At 42.2% G+C, this 16818-nt stretch overlaps 1 protein-coding gene across 4 annotated transcripts in view; it reads left to right on the top strand.

The window, feature by feature from the left end:
* The window catches only part of phrf1 (PHD and ring finger domains 1), a 93562-nt gene extending 77136 nt beyond the window's left edge, over nucleotides 1-16426 (top strand). For 3 of the 4 annotated variants that reach the window (XM_072592438.1, XM_072592440.1, XM_072592439.1), the window contains 3 exons: nucleotides 4911-5237; nucleotides 10376-10504; nucleotides 15837-16426. In XM_072592438.1, the coding sequence (XP_072448539.1) occupies nucleotides 4911-5237; nucleotides 10376-10504; nucleotides 15837-15989 (609 nt within the window). In that variant the 3' untranslated portion in view covers nucleotides 15990-16426. Of the gene's footprint in view, nucleotides 1-4910; nucleotides 5238-10375; nucleotides 10505-14390; nucleotides 14527-15836 lie in introns of all 4 variants that reach the window. The other variant, XR_011963737.1, reaches the window with a different exon arrangement.
* Nucleotides 16427-16818: the final 392 nt, after the last annotated feature.

The following is a 16818-nucleotide window of genomic DNA, read 5'->3' as shown; positions in this document are numbered from 1 at the left end:
ATCATTTCTTGCCTTCTGCCTCCTTCCCTTCTTAAACAGGGGTATTACTTTAGCTATTTTCCATTCCTCTATGACCCTCCCTGACTCCTGGTGATTTCAGAAAGATGACCAATGCCTCCACAATCTCCTCAGTTATTTCCTTCAAAACCCTGGGGTGTGGCCCACCCAGGTGATTTATCCCATCTTCAGCCTTTCATCTTCCCCAGCATCGTCTTTTCAGTGATAGCCATGACACTCACCTCTACCCTCTGATTGTCTTGAAGTTATGCATGCTACTGGTGTCTTCTAGATAAAAAACAATGACTGCAGATGCTGGAAACCAGAGAAAAGATTAGAGTGGTGCTGGAAAAGCACAGCAGTTCAAGCAGCATCTGCGGACCAGTAAAATCGACGTTTCGGGCAAAAGCCCTTCATCAAGAATACAGGCAGAGTGTCTGAAGGATGGAGAGATAAATGAGAGGAGGATGGGGGTGGGGAGAAAGTAGCATAGAGTACAATAGGTGAGTGGGGGAGGGGATGAAGGTGATAGGTCGGGGGAGGGTGGAGTGGAAAAGAAGATAGGCAGGTAGGACAAGTCATGGGGTCAGTGCTGAGCTGGAAGTTTGGAACTGGGGTGAGGTGGGGGAAGGGGAAATGAGGAAACTGTTGAAGTCCACATTGATGCCCTGGGGTTGAAGTGTTCCGAGGCGGAAGATGAGGTGTTCTTCCTCCAGGCATCTGGTGGTGAGGGAGCGGCGGTGAAGGAGGCCCAGGACCTCCACGTCCTCGGCAGAGTGGGAGGGGGAGTTGAAATGTTGGGCCACAGCTACCTGGATTACACCTCTTCCCACCCTACCTCCTGCAAAAATGCCATCCCATATTCCCAATTCCTCTGCCTCCACCATATCTGCTCCCAGGAAGACCAGTTTCACCACAGAACACGCCAGATGGCCTCCTTTAGAGACCGCAATTTCCCTTCCCACGTGGTTAAAGATGCCCTCCAATGCATCTCGCCCACATCCCACACCTCCGCCCCCAGACCCCACCCCTCCAACCGTAACAAGGACAGAATGCCCCTGGTGCTCACCTTTCACCCTACCAACCTTCGCATAAACCAAATCATCCGCTGACATTCCTGCCACCTCCAAAAAGACCCCACCACCAGGGATATATTTCCCGCCCCACCCCTTTCTGCCTTCCGCAAAGACCGTTCCCTCCGTGACTACCTGGTCAGGTCCACGCCCCCCTACAACCCACCCTCTCTTCCTGGCACCTTCCCCTGCCACCGCAAGAATTGTAAAACCTGCGCTGACACCTCCTCTCTCACCTCCATCCAAGGCCCTAAAGGAGCCTTCCACATTCATCAACGTTTTACCTGCACATTCATCAATATCATTTATTGTATCCGTTGCTCCCGATGCGGTCTCCTCTACACTGGGGAGACTGGACGCCTCCTAGCACAGCACTTTAGGGACCATCTCTGGGACACCCGCACCAATCAACCACACCGCCCTATGGCCCAACATTTCAACTTCCCCCTCCCACTCTGCCGAGGACATGGAGGTCCTGGGCCTCCTTCGCCGCTCCCTCACCATCAGACACCTGGAGGAAGAACGCCTCATCTTCCGCCTCGGAACACTTCAACCCCAGGGCATCAATGTGGACTTCAACAGTTTCTTCATTTCCCCTTCCTCACCTCACCCCAGTTCCAAACTTCCAGCTCAGCACTGACCCCATGACTTGTCCTACCTGCCTATCATCTTTTCCACCTATCCATTCCACCCCCCCCCCCCGGCCGACCTATAACCTTCATCCCCTTCCCCACTCACCTATTGTACTCTATGCTACTTTCTCCCCACCCCCACCCTCCTCTCATTTATCTCTCCACCCTTCAGGCACTCTGCCTGTATTCCTGATGAAGGGCTTTTGCCCAAAACGTCGATTTTACTGCTCCTTGGATGCTGCCTGAACTGCTGTGCTTTTCCAGCACCAATCTAATATAGACTCTGGTGTCTTCTTCCATGATGCAAAGCACCCATTCAGTTCCTCTGCTGTTTCTTTGTTCCTCATTACTACTATTCCAGCCTCAATTTCCAGTTGTCCAGTGTCCACTCTTGTCTCTTTCTTATCTTTTAAATATCTAAAAACTATTGCATCCTCCTTTTATATTGCTTGCTAGCTTATCCTCCCTCATATTTCATCATCTTTCCCCTTATTGCTTCGGTAGCTGAACTCTGCTTTTCTTCTTATTTCCTGTTTAGTTTATTTTTTTGAAAGTGCTCAGCCTTAACCTCTTTAATAAATAGTCCTAAGATGCTTTCCACAACATATTTCAAGCACGGTGGCACAGTGGTTAGCACTGCTGCCTCACAGCGCCTGAGACCCGGGTTCAATTCCCACCTCAGGCGACTGACTGTGTGGAGTTTGCACGTTCTCCCCGTGTCTGCGTGGGTTTCCTCCGGGTGCTCCGGTTTCCTCCCACAGTCCGAAGATGTGCAGGCCAGGTGAATTGGCCATGCTAAATTGCCCATAGTGTTAGGTAAGGGGTAAATGTAGATGTAGGGGTATGGGTGGGTTACGCTTCGGCGGGGCGGTGTGGACTTGTTGGGCCGAAGGGCCTGTTTCCACACTGTAAGTAATCTAATCTAATCTAATCTAATCTAAGTGACCTATAGTTTCCTACTTCTTACCTCCCTGCCTCCTTGAATATAAGAGTTATATTTGCTACTCCCCAGCCTATAACTCCATTAAAGCTTAATACTGCTTTCCTAATAAATGTAATTTCGCGAAGTTCCTCTCTACCTCCTGACTTAACAACTATTATCAGAATGTATTTTTGCATCCTGTAATGTGAAGACAAAAGCAATTTTTTTTCTAAATTTTGTCTGCTATTTCTTTTGTTATGTGCTATTAACTCCCCATTCTCACTATAGGATAACCTTGACTTTACTTACTCATTTCCTTTTTAGATGCCTGTTGAAAATCTTGTTATCCATTTTCACATTTCTAACTAGCTTCTCATACTCTCATTTCTTTCTTATGGTTAATCATTAAGGCATTCTCTGCTGTTCTTCATATAAAGTCATACGACATGGAAGAGACCCTTCAGCCTATCGAGTTGGTAGCAACAAGAAAAACTGAGTAACCACCTCATCTGCCACTCAGTATTTGTGCAGTTATATGCTTTTTCCTTAGGTTTAAAGATTTCCATATCTACTTAGTGGAATGCAGATGTAGCCCTTGCAGCTTAAAATTATACCGCCTCAATTATAGACCCTTCAACTGCTTCGTATCCACCCTGTCCATACTCCTCAATCTTATACATCTCAATATGGTGGTATGCTGATCAAAACTGCATACAGTGCATTCATACAATTATGTCCTAGCCAGCATGTTATACAATTCCAATATAATCTCCTTGCTGTTGTATTCTATGCCTCGACCAATGAAGGCAAGTATCCCATATAACATCTTTAACCACCTTATCTGCCTGCCATGCTATCTTTAGGTATCTGTGGACACATTAAGGCCCCTCTGCTTTTCAGTACGTCCAAGATTCTACCATTCATAAGATGACCCCTTTCCTTTTTAGCCCTCCCTCAATGTATTATCTCACATTTTTCTAGACTAAATTTCACTTGTCAAAGCTTTGCCTGACCAGCCTGGTGATATCCTCCTTCAGTTTCCAGCTATCTTACATGCTACCAATTCTCGAATCATCCATGAACAATTAGGATTTGGCAATTAATGCTGGTTTTGTCAGTGATGCTCACATCCCATTAACAGTGACGTTCATAGCATGCATTGGATTGTGTCCAGCCAACATGGAATTGTGTTGATTTTAGGTTTGACATATTTAGAAAGTGGTTGGATGGCCATCAGTGATTGGTGTGTGCTTGGATTCTGATACTTAGATGCTTAAATTAAATTGTCTCTTGCACCTCAGCCACCAATCGTGTTATTCTTCACTACCAAATACCCAAAATTCACCACATAATGGAATTTATTTATTTTTCAATTTCTGATGATTAGTAAAGCGCAAAAGAAATTGCACAAAACTTCAACCTGCTAGAACCTCCAACTAGTTAAAGCTGGTGCAAAAAACACACCACCGAAATGGCTTAGAATTATTGTTCCAGGGCTTAAAAACAAGGGGTCTCCCATTTAACTCCGAGATGAGGGGGTTTTTTTCTATCAGAAAATTGTTAGGCTTTAGAATTGTCTTCTGCACTGAATGCTTGAGGCTAGGTCATTGAATATATTCAAGGCTAAATTAACCAGATTTTTGATGATGTGAGAGTTGAGGGTTATGGTGGCAGGCACAAAAGTGGAATTAAGGCTGCAATCAGGCATCAGGTCAGCGATGATTTTATTGAATGTTGGAGTGGATTTAAGAGTTCAAATGAATTTATGGTTTTATTGCTTTACTTGTATTACACCAACATCAACTGTCCAGCATTAATTTGCTTTATTTAATAGTACTCTTGCATGTGAGCCAGAACAGTAAAGACTCAAATCCCACGTCAGGACTTCAGCAGCTAACCTGGACTACCAGTGAAGTGCAGCACTGAAGAGTACTCCTTCAGTACTTTCCCTCCGGGCCGCAGCACTCCCTCAGACTTCCTCTGAGAGTGTGTGGCAGTCCCTAAGTATTGACCTTCCAATAGCTTTGTGCAATCTCAGCATAGCCCCTCTGACAGTGCAGACATCGCTCAGTTCTCTGGGAGTTACTGCCTTGATTTTGTTCTTAAATATCTAGTTTTGGAGTCGGTTGCAAAACTTTATGACTGACAAATGTGCTGCATATTGATTCATGGCTAACAGTTTTTGGGTATGAACTGCTTTATGACATGTATGTTTGAATTAAGCACTAATTGGTACAAATGTTTTACTGTTGTGAATTTCTAAGTCTTTTTCTTTTACCCTTGCAGGCATTTAACCAAGTCAACATGCCGCCACCTTTCATGCCACCTTTCCCACCGTTGCATCCACCTCCCTACGCACCAGTCAGCCAGCCTACAGTTCCATATCTTGTGCCGCCAGGGAATATCCCTCTGATTGGCTCCACAGCTGTGCCTCCATTACTCCCACAACCCACTTACCAAACTGCTGCTCCTCCCCCTGTTCCTATTCCTCCCCCTGCTCCTGTTCCTACTCCGGTTATTTCGAATTTGGCTGCTGAAACGCAAGTGGCGCAAATAGAAGGAAATGTGGATACCGATAACAAATCTTCTGAAGACAAAGCTCAAAATGAGAATGTAAGAGAATATGAACAAGGTCACCGTACTTGTGTATGCATCCATCTGAGTCTCCTAGAGAGAGGCTGAAACATGTTGCTTGTTTGTAATTTGTAGGACATTGTGGTATGACAGCATTACCCTGGAAGTAGTCCTTTTTCTTGTGCCAATAATGCATGTGTATTCCAGTGCAACATTGCTGTATTAGGTTAATATAACAGAAGTTCTCAAAACCAGTTTTTTTATGACTCTATGACTCTCTGAATGCTTATTTACATAACTAGCATTGGAAAGTAGGGGAGTGCAGAAACCGAAACACCCTGAGGGTTGAATCTACAATTCTTTGAAAGCAGCAGAACGAGTTGAAGAAACTGTACAAAAGCGTTTGGTATCCTTGGTTTTATTAATATAGGAATAGAGTGCAGAAGCGAAAATGTTTTACTGAACCGTTAGTAAATTATGGTTAGGTTCCAACTGAAGAATGCTAGTCAATTCTGACATTGCATTTTGGAATGCTGAGGCTTTGATAAGGGTGCAGATGATATTTATTAGAGTGATTTCAGGATGAGGCCTTCATTTGTTTAGAGAGACAAGGCTGGGATTGATCAAATCCAAGCAGAGAAGATTAAGCGGAGATTTGAGGGATGTGTTAAAAATCATAAATGAAGTAGACAACGTTTTAGCATGGAGGGAGTCTGTAATCCAAAGACACATGCTAAGGTAATTGGTTAAAAAGCCAGAGGCAATATGAGAAAATAGTTTTTAAGTCAGATTTGTTATGATCCTGGAAGATGTCTGAAAGGATGCTAGGAGGATATTAATTAATAACCAAAAATGAATTGGATAAATATTTGAAGGATTTAAAAAAGCAAGGCTGTAGGGAAAGAGTGTTACAGTGGGACTAGAATGGGAATTAGTTGGGACTAGAATGGGAAACAACTATTTGTTTCAAAGTGCTGGCAGAGGTAGAGAATAGCCTCCTGTGCCAAAAGATTCTATGATCTTTCAAACAACCTGTCTGTAAGGGAATCCTCATAGTCAAGTTAAACCCAGTGGAACCAGTACCTAATCTAATTAGACATTGCTTGACACCTAACCCCTCTCCATTTAAGAAAAAGTACCTAAAACTATTATCTCAAGATTAAGTTAACAGCAATAATTCAGTTACTATTCCAAAACAATTTTGAAATATTCCCCATAAATCCTGAAAATTAGCCTTGTGCATTTGTCTCCGTGCATCTTTTAAACTTATTTGCATGTACAATGCAATTTGATACAGCGCAAGGACAGGCCTTTCAGTCCACCAACCCTGCATCAATTCTAACCCTTATTTAGACCCACTACCATGTGTCACCTGCTTCCAATGCTCCTATCAAGCCTTTTGATGATGATTATTGGATCTCACTACTGACCTTAATTGGTTGTGTCACTGGTTTGGTTATCTCCTTGCCTAGTGACTTATCCAAGACATAACTGGTATATTAGATGCCCAATTATCCCTTGAAGTTTTATGAGGCCACAATCCCAACTGAACCCTGTGTTTCATCTCTGGCTAATTCAGGTATTAATCAAACTGTCTTAAGGGACAAGTAGTCTATGTATAACAGATGTTTATGTCATTAACAACCAAAGCTCCGTCTCTGGTTTCCAGGCATTATTCTGGTGGAATAATATGTTTTGGAATAGTGCTGATAAGGTTAGACCTCATTATGGATAACTAGGTTTGCAGCTTTCATATCCATCAATGATTCATTTGTCTTTGCTCAACTGCTATGTGACATGGTCAGTGCAACAGAAAGTTGATATCTTCCAACTTGTATGTGTAACATAGATTTACTCTTCATTGAAATCACCAATCACTGAGATGGTGAGACTCTATGTTCCATAACACTTTATAAATATTGCACACCGTTAGACAATCATCTTGAATTTATACTCTGAAGTTAGTTTTTAGTAACCCATGAGCTAGAAGGTAATTGTCAGTGCTGCTCTAGTGGATTGGTTGTTCAAAATGGTATATGAGTGACCTGAGACAGATAATGACTTTGATAGGAAATTCCCATTCATAGCTGCATTGGGAGAAATTGATCTGGATCTGTTGTCATTCCCTTGAAGGCCAAATTCAGTGATTAGGTGGATTTGTAGCTTTAGTTCAGTTCATCTTTCTTAATGGAGTAGACAGCCTCATAACATCTGACCAGCAGTGACCAAGGATATTAGTGCATCTCTGCCGTGCTATACACCGTGTGATTTTCATTGAAGCACTATAAGTAACTCCCAAACTAAATACTCTATTTATTTCTGCAATTCTTTATTTGATCTCTCTTTTCCTGTAATATTTTGTTTCATGCCTAGCCGTACTTATTATGGAAAGAGGAAATGTATGTCACCGATTTGAGTTTAACTTGCATAGAGTTACTTTGAATGAGCAATATAGAAATGAGCCATTGGGACCAACTGGTAAGTGCTCCACGCAAATTCCTTCCCACCTCTTCTTCTCACCCCATTAGCAAATCCTTCCATTTTCCCCCTCGTGTTTGTCTAACTTCCCCCATGTACATTTGTGCCACTTCCTGTTGTAAGTAGTTCCACATTCTAATCAGTTTCGGGAAAGACATTTCTCCTGAATTCCCCATTAGGTTTATGAGTGGTCTTATTCTTATGGCCCCTAGTTCTTCTATCCCCACAAGTGGAGTGTCTTCTCTATCAAACACTGAAAAACTTTCATAAGATCCTCAATCAGGTCATCCCTCAGCTTCTTCGCTTTTGGAGAAAAAGGCTCCAGCCTGTTCAGTTTTTCCTGATAAGTAGAATGTTATAAGTTTGACAAATCATCCTTGGTGTTACTAGAATTGTTTGTAACTCAGTGTTTTAAAAAAAAGGTTTCACATGTGGAGTTCCAGCTGTCAGATTTTGTATAGGGCTAACCTGCGAGATCTGTGACATCAGTGTTTTGCCTACCGATCTTTGCTTCATTTTACAGTGATTAGCCATAAGGTCGCTAGACTGTTTAGTAGCTGCTCCGTTTCTTTAGCTCTAGTGTCAACAAATTATCTAATGATTGATCATCAAAATAAGCTTGCTCTCCTTATCTATCACTGCACTTTATTTAAACCAGATGTGATGGCTACAGCCTCCTTTTTAATTTGTGAATAACATTTTGCTGCAATTGTTAATTATTCAGATGCTGGTGATTGATCTTGTAGTCCCTTGGATAAATGCCACACTGCATCACAGAGGCCTTCCTATTATAGAGTAACACAGCACAGAGGAAGCCATTCAACTCTTTGAGCATCTGTTGGCCCTTTGAAACAACTATCCAAATTATTATATGGTTAACCATTTGCTGTTTGTTTCCCATATTCGTGTAATTTTTAAATATCTGCGACCTTTAAGCGGCATTTGGATAGGTACATGGATGGGTGCTTAATCTAGGTTAGAAGTTCGGCACAACATCGTGGGCCGAAGGGCCTGTTCTGTGCTGTATTGTTCTATGTTCTATGTTTAACCAGTTCCTTTTTGAGTATTTCTTTTGAAACTGCTTCCACTATTCTCGGGCAATGCAGTCCAAATTATAGCAATTTCAACATCTAACAAAATGTTACTATCATTGCTGCTTGGTTCTTTTGCCAATCACTTGAAATCCATAATTCTCTATAGTCAGTGGAAGTGAACCTTCTGTTGGAGAGCTTCTCAATATTCATGGTTTTGAACATCTCTATAAATTTTCCTTAGCCATTCTGGACAGTCTGCCTACATAACTGAAATCTCTCGACACTAACATCATTGTAGTGAATCTATTTTGCACCATCTCAAAGATGTTGACCTCTTTCACATGAGGTATCTCCAGGGACAGAAGTGCTCTGATCAAATTATGATGTAACTGATCCCAGTTTTACACTCATCGAAGAAACTTCACGGTTTTTTAAAGAAGTTAAGTAAATTCTAATAATTAATTGAAAGCAGAGTCCCCGAATGTTGGAGTTCTGAATAAAAACTAAGTCCTGGAGAAACTCAGTTCTGATATCATCTGTGAAGAGAGAAACAGTGTAATATTTTGAGCCCATTGGATATCTGTTTGGAACAGTAATTAATGGCTGTTTGACACACAGATTTCTGAGTACATTGAGATGCAAAGTCAAACATTTTGATAACTTTTCAAGATAAAATGAAGAAAGGAGGCCTTGCATTTTGTATATCACATTTCATAACAACTGGACATTGCTAAATGGTTTATAGGTGATAAAGTACTTTTTGAAGTGAAATTAATCACTTTAATGTAGGAACGGGCTGCACAGTGGCTCAAGGGTTAGCACTGCTGCCTCACAGCACCAGGGTCCCAGGTTTGGGCAACGGTCTGTGTGGAATTTGCATATTCTCCCTGTGTCTGCGTGGGTTTCCTCCGGGTGCTCCGATTTCTGCCCACATCCAAAGATGTGCAGGTCAGGTGAATTGGCCATGCTAAATTGCCCGTAGGGTTAGGTGCATTAGTCAGAGGGAAATGGATCTGCGTGGGTTACTCTTCGGAGGGTCGGTGTGGACTGTTTGGGCTGAAGGCCCTGTTTCCACATTTTAGGGAATTAATCTATTCTAAATGTGATAGTTATTATGCAAGAAGTACACAGTATAAGTAATCTGTTTTAATGATGTTAATTAAGGGATAAACATTCAACCCCTCCAACTTGTTTTGTGCTCACCCAAAGGCAGACAAGATCTTGTTACAGCATCTCATGTGAAAAATCTACTCTAAATGCAGTGTTCTTTAGTAATGCATAGAGGTGTTTGTGTGATTTTTGTGCTCTTACCCTAGAGTGGCACCTGAGCCTGAAATTTTGTGAGTGAGAGGTACATGTGTTACTGACTCAGTCACCAACTCATTAAAGTATTCTTTACCCAAAGAGTTGTACAAGTGTGGAACTGTACCACAAGGCTTGATTCAGGTAGCATAGATTAATTTAATGAGAAGTTGAATAAAATGCATGAGGGAAAAGGGAATAGCAAGATGTTTTTAATGCATGTAAGTGAAGCAAATACAGTGGAGGAGACTTGTATTGACCGTAAATAGTTACGCTTAAGGCTCCATTACATAGTGACTATACTGAAATTTTAAAGTCAGTTAAAAAGGAAATGGTTATGGAACTTGTTCCTTTATATTTCAGTATATAAAGAAACTTCATGTGCAAGAGAGGGCGGTTGAAGAAGCCAAATTAGCACTAAAACCCTATTACCAGAGTAAAGAGATCACCAAAGAAGAGTACAAAGAGATTCTACGGAAAGCAGTGCAAAAGGTATGAACATAGAGTGAATTTTAAAAAAGAACCTTGCAACCAAGTGGCAGCAAGATGCTATCGAAAGGCTAAGTTTAAATGGAAATAGCCTTTTAAGTCTTGAATCTAGCCACTTTTAAGAAAAAAAATCTAATTGATGTTAAGAAAATGAACTGTGGAGGTTGTTCAGTATGCAGTCTAATCTGATAGCAGTGCTAATAATCTAGAAGAATAGAGTTTAAATCCCACCAGCAGCCTGAGATTTTGAAGATAAAAAGCTGGAGGCAGTAGAAGTAACCATGACCTTGTCACATTGATGCACAAACCTTTTTGATTTATTAAAATCCTTTAAGAAAGGAAATATGCCCCATACCTGGCCTAATGTGACTGCAGTCCTACCATCAAAGTGATGGTTCACTCAGAAATGTTCTCCTTAGTGACTTCATATTCACTCAGAGTCGTAGAGTTATACAACACTGAAACAAACCCTTTGGTCCAACTTGTCTGTGCTGACCACATATCCCAAACTGATCTAGTCCATTTGCAACAGTTGGCCCATATTTCTCTAAAACCATCTTATTCATGTACCCATCCAGGACCCTTGTAAATGTTGTAATGGTGTCCGCCTCCACCACTTCCTCTGGCAGCTCGTTCCATACATGCACTATCCTCTGCGTGAAAAGGTTGCCCCTCAGGGACCCTTCTAAGTCTTACCCCTCGCACCTTAAAGCTATTCCCTCCAGTTTTCAACTCCCCCACCCTTGGTCTTATCTATTAACTCTATCCATGCTTGAGAACATTTTATAAACCTCTATAAGGTCACCCCTTAGCCTCCAATGCTCCAGGGAAAATAGCCCCAGCCTATTCAGCCTCTCCCTTTGGCTCAAACTTTGCAAGATTAAAGTGGTGCTGGAAAAGCACAGCAGGTCAGGCAGCATCCGAGGAGCAGGAAAATCAATGTTTTGGGCCATAGCCCTTCATCAGGAATGAAGCAGGGAGCCTCTGGGGTAGGGAGATAAATGGGAGGGGGGCTGGGGCGGGGCTGGGGAGAAGGTAGCTAAGAGTGCAGTAGGTGGGTAGAGGTGGGGATGAAGGTGATAGGTCGGAGAGGAGGGTGGAGCGGATAGGTGGGAAGGAAGGCTGGATGGTGCTGAGCTGGAAGGTTGGAACTGGGGTAAGGTGGAGGGAGGGGAAATGAGGAAACTGGTGAAGTCCACATAGATGCCCTGGGATTGAAGTGTTCCGAGGCGGAAGATGAGGTGTTCTTCCTGCAGGCGTCGGGTGGTGAGGGAATGGTGGTGGAGGGGGCCCAGGACCTCCATGTCCTCGGCAGAGTGGGAGGGGGCGTTGAAATGTTGGGCTATAGAACAGTGGGATTGATTGGTGTGGGTGTCCTGGAGATCTTCCTTAAAGCGCTCTGCGAGAATGCTTCCGGTCTCCCCAATGTAAAGGAGACCGCATTGGGACCAACGGATGCAATAAATGACATTTGTGGATGTGCAGGTGAAACTTTGGATGTAGAAGGCTCCTTTGGGGCCTTGGATGGACGTGAGAGGGGAGAGTTGGGTGCAGGTTTTGCAGTTCCTGTGGTGTCAGGGGAACATGCCAGGAGGGGAGGGTGGGTTGTTGAGGGGCATGGACCTGACCAGGTAGTTGCGGTGGGAACAGTCTTTGTGGAAAGCGGACAGGGGTGATGAGGGAAATATGTCTCCGGTGGTGGGGTCCATTTGTAGGTGGCAGAAATGTCAGCGGATGATGCGGTTTATGCAGAGTTTGGTGGGGTGGAAGGTGAGGACCAGGGGGGTTCTATCCTTGTTGCGGTTGGAGGGATGGGGTTTGAGGGTGGATGTGCGGGACGTAGATGAGATGCGATGAAGGACATCTTCAACCACGTCAGAAGGGAAATGACGGTCTTTAAAGGAGGAGGACATCTGGTGTGTTCTGTGGTGGAACTGGTCCTCCTGGGAGCAGATACAGTGGAGGTGGAGGAATTGGGATAGCATTTTTGCAGGAGGTAGGGTGGGAAGAGGTGTAATCCAGGTATCTGTGGGAGTCGGTGGGTTACTTAAAAAAAGTGTCAGCGTTAAGTCGGTCGTCATTGATGGAGATGGGGAGGTCCAGGAAGGGAAGGGAGGTGTCAGAAATGGTCCAGGTGAATTTAAGGTCAGGATGGAATGTATTGATGAAGTTGATGAACAGCTCAACCTTCTCGCAGGAGCATGAGGCTGTGCCGATGCAATCATCAGTGTAGCGGAGGAAGAGGTAGGGAGTGATAACTGCAGAAGATAGACTGTTCTATGTAGCCGATGAAGAGACAGGCATAGCTGGGGCCCATGAAGGTGCCCATGGCTACCCCTTTCATATGGAGGAAGTGGCAGGATTCAAAGGAGAAATTGTTAAGGGTGAGGACCAGTTCAGCCAAACGATTGAGTGTGTCAGTGGAAGGGTACTGGTGAGGATGTCTGGAGAGGAAGAAACAGTGGGCTTGGAGGCCCTGGTCATGGCGGATGGAGGTGTAGAGGGATTGACTGTTAAACTCTGCAATCCCAGCAACATCCATGTAAATCTTTTCTGAACTCTTTCAAGTTTAACAACATCTTTCCCATAGCAGGGATACTAGGACTGAAAGCAGTTTACTAAAAGTGGCCTCACCGATGTCCTGTATAGCTGCAACATGACATCCCAATTCTTATATTCAATGCACTGACAATGAAGGCATGCATGTCACATGCCTTCTTCACAAACTATGTACCTGCACCCCTTGTTCATCAAAATTCTCCAGGGTCCTACCATGAACAGTCCTCCCCAGTTTGCCTTACCAAAATTTAGCACCTCACATTTATCTTAAATTAAATTCCATCTGCCATTCGTCCGACCATTGGCCCATCTGATTAAGGTCCTTTTGTACTCTTGAGATAACCTTCACTGTCCACTATACCACCAATTTTGGTGTCATTTGCAAACTTGCCAAACATACCTCCAAATCATTTATAATTGACAAAAAGCAGTGGACCCAGCACTGATCCTTGCGGTACATCGCTGGTCACAGGCCTCCAGTCTGAAAAACAACCCTCTGTCCCTTACCTTCAAGCCAATTTTGTATCCAGTTGGCTAGCTCTCCCTGGATCCCATATGATCTAACCTTGCTAACCAATCTATCATATGGAACCTTGTCGAACACCTTGCTGAAATTCATATAGATAATGTCTACCGATCTGTCATCTTCGATAGTCTTTGTCAACTCTTCAAAAAACTCAATCAAGTTAGTAAGGCACAATTTTGGGAATACTCAATTGTATAAAAGCTGCAACAGTTCAAACGTGCCCACAAATACTTTCTCAAAGGAGCTAGGATGGTGAGTTAATGAATTATGTGCCCCAGTCTTGCTACTCTTGTCCTTCATTCCACTTGTGCAATCAAGTTCAACCAATGAGTTACTTCTGAGCCAGTATGATGGTTGCTGTGCAGGATGACCTGACAGGCAATTTACACACAGCAAGGCCCCATTCAACCGCAAATTCAGGGAATGGCCAGTTAATGTGTGATATCAGGTGAGGTAAAATCTTGTCAACAGCAGCAAGGGAATACTGACTGCTACAGGATCATTTACTCAATATAAGCAGGAGCAGACAATCTTGCTTTAACAATCTATCCAAAAGACAACAGTTCCTTGGTAATGCACCAACAGTCTAGATTATTGCTGAAAATGACTCATTTTGGTGAAGTTGTACTCAGGATGTTATCAAGGATACCAGTGTAAAGGAGAACAATATTTTATGCTGTATGGGAAGAGAGTGCTGATAAATTGGAAAGTGTATTCTGATTGGTAGAAATATTGCCATGGAGAATGCACCAATTGGATGGTGAATGGTAGTTAACTGTGAATTTTTGTTTAAACTTAAACCAGACAGGTTGACTCTGATTGGTCAAGGCATTGCCCTGAGGAATGAACCAGAGAATGGCTGCCACTTGTTTTACGTTGAAACAGATGCAATATGTATATGTATTCATCCAATCTACAAAGAACAGGACCCTGTGTATTAGTACGTATGGCTTCCAATATTTGCATGTGTACCAAGCTGTGAGCCTGACTGTCAGTATAGTGTAATTTAAAATTGGTGGCCAGCATAATTCTTCGCACGTATTACCCAATTGTTGAATCACACTCAGTACATTGTGTGTTATAAAAAGCTGAAAGAACATGCTGTTTGAGATGATTTTCTGGTCTTTGGGATCTACAAATATATAATGTAACAATGAAGTATACCACATTACTCATTTGTGTGATTGGCAGTGACTTTTTGGCTTAATGGCCAAATTACTATAAATGACAAAAATCACTCTTGTTCCTACTGCATAGGAGTAGCATACAAAAGCTAGCTGCATCTGCTGCTCAGATTTTTGTGATATCATATCCTTCCAAGGTAACATGGATAAGACTGGGCATTTTTCAGGACTATAAGTAACAGCCTACACAAAAGATTGGTTTTACTAGCAACCTTGTAAATAGAGCCTGAACCATTTGCTCACCATGGAAGCCTGATGTTGGAATAGGGGGCATCAAAGGTGTTTTGCAACACAAAACTTGCCCTTCTCAAATTACCTGTTGTTGTATGTCACTCAAACTCCTGATGTGTGACATACAACTTCATGCATAAGGCTGCAACTTTTCATGCAAAACAATGCTAAATGTTGTAAGCATTCGGCTTTGATTGTCAATGGGGTTTGGAAGCGTAATGGAAGCTACATAGCCTAATTCACAGAGTTCTGTTCTTTGCAGGCAGGAATAACATGTAAACGTGCAGCACCAGTTTCAACCTAACAAACTAGATAGCAGCCATTTTCAGGTTTGGTGTTCATGGCAATGCTTCAACTAATCAGTCAATTTGGCTGGTTTAAATTGAAACAAAGCTTAGTAGTTAACTAACTACCAGTTATCATCTAACTGGTATGTTCAGAATGGCAACACCTCTACCAGAGTTGACCAGCTAACTGATCAGCACTTTCTTATATGGTATAAAATGTTGTTCCTCTTTACACTTGTATTTTTGTGGATGCCTTGGTCGGTGCAAAGTGGAAACCTTGTGACAAAATGTGTTCTTTTTCAGCAGTATTTAATTCCATACAATGAAACAAGTATGTATGCATGATTCTAGATTATGGGTTGAATCCCTGAAGTGAGGCCTGAATCACAAATTTGTTTCTTAATTGAGAGTGCTGTCAACCAAGCTAAGGCGATGCACCCAAAATAAAGACAAACTAGTGCAACAGAAAAAAGCATGGTTTGTACATGTTCCAAATGGAAAGACTGTTTTAACACAAAGTATGTCTTTTTGATAATATTATGCTACAGATCTGCCACAGCAAAAGTGGCGAAATTAATCCAGTTAAAGTTGCTAACCTTGTGAAAGGTTATGTGGAGAAATACAAACACATCAGGAAATACAAGAAAGGAGCAGAAGGAGAAAGCAGCAAAGAAACAGAAGTGAAGCCAGAAGCAAGCTGAATTGTGTGAAACCTGCAAAGACAATACCCTCTTTGGTTCATTGTACAGTTTCTCCTGTGAATGTGGAGAACACTCCGAGACCAATTCTAACAGGGCAATGTTGACTGCAGCACCAAGACACTTTATATTTCATGGTATCGTCAGTCAATGTATAAATGCGCCTGGAGAAAGAAAGAAAAAAGAGGCCAGAAGATCTTCAACTGGAACCTTCCTGCCCATTATCTTTTCCTTTGTACAATAGAACACAATTTCACACTGTGACTGTCTTTCCTGCCATGAATCCGATTTATAGACATTGTTTGCCTTTAGCATAATGTTCCTTTACTTAAGATCAATTGAATACTTGAAGCTCTGTTTAGTCAGTCTGATTGTGCCTGATACAAGGTAAAAGTCTAAATAATTCGGGTTTATAAAACATTATCCACTTTTTTCAAACAGTCTATTTTTAGGTTACTTGTTTCTGGTTAAATCATAACATTTTGGCTTATCAAAATCTGCAAAAGATCATCAGCGCTCTGAACTGCTTGTCATAAGTTATAATTTAAAAGCCATATTTGCATCTTTTATTGCTGTAAATAATATTCAAATAATTCATTTGTTAGAGAAATGGAGTGTTTTTTTCCTCTCCCCAATATGAATAATTATAGGTTTGTGATGATAAAATGCATTGTAAATGGTATGTTGGGTTTATTATTTCTGTTTTCCTTGTGCTTAAACAACCCAACTAAGATTACAACAATAATGCATAGAAACCTCTTGCTGAAATACTTAACCTGATTAATTGAATTGGTCAGTCTTTTAGCTATCTGTGGTTCTCGCAAACTAGAAC

The sequence above is a fragment of the Chiloscyllium punctatum genome, chromosome 22, assembly GCF_047496795.1.
Source record: "Chiloscyllium punctatum isolate Juve2018m chromosome 22, sChiPun1.3, whole genome shotgun sequence".
Lineage (NCBI taxonomy): Eukaryota > Metazoa > Chordata > Chondrichthyes > Orectolobiformes > Hemiscylliidae > Chiloscyllium > Chiloscyllium punctatum.
Note: the sequence above shows the minus strand (reverse complement) of the source record. Positions and strands in the feature narration are given on the sequence as shown.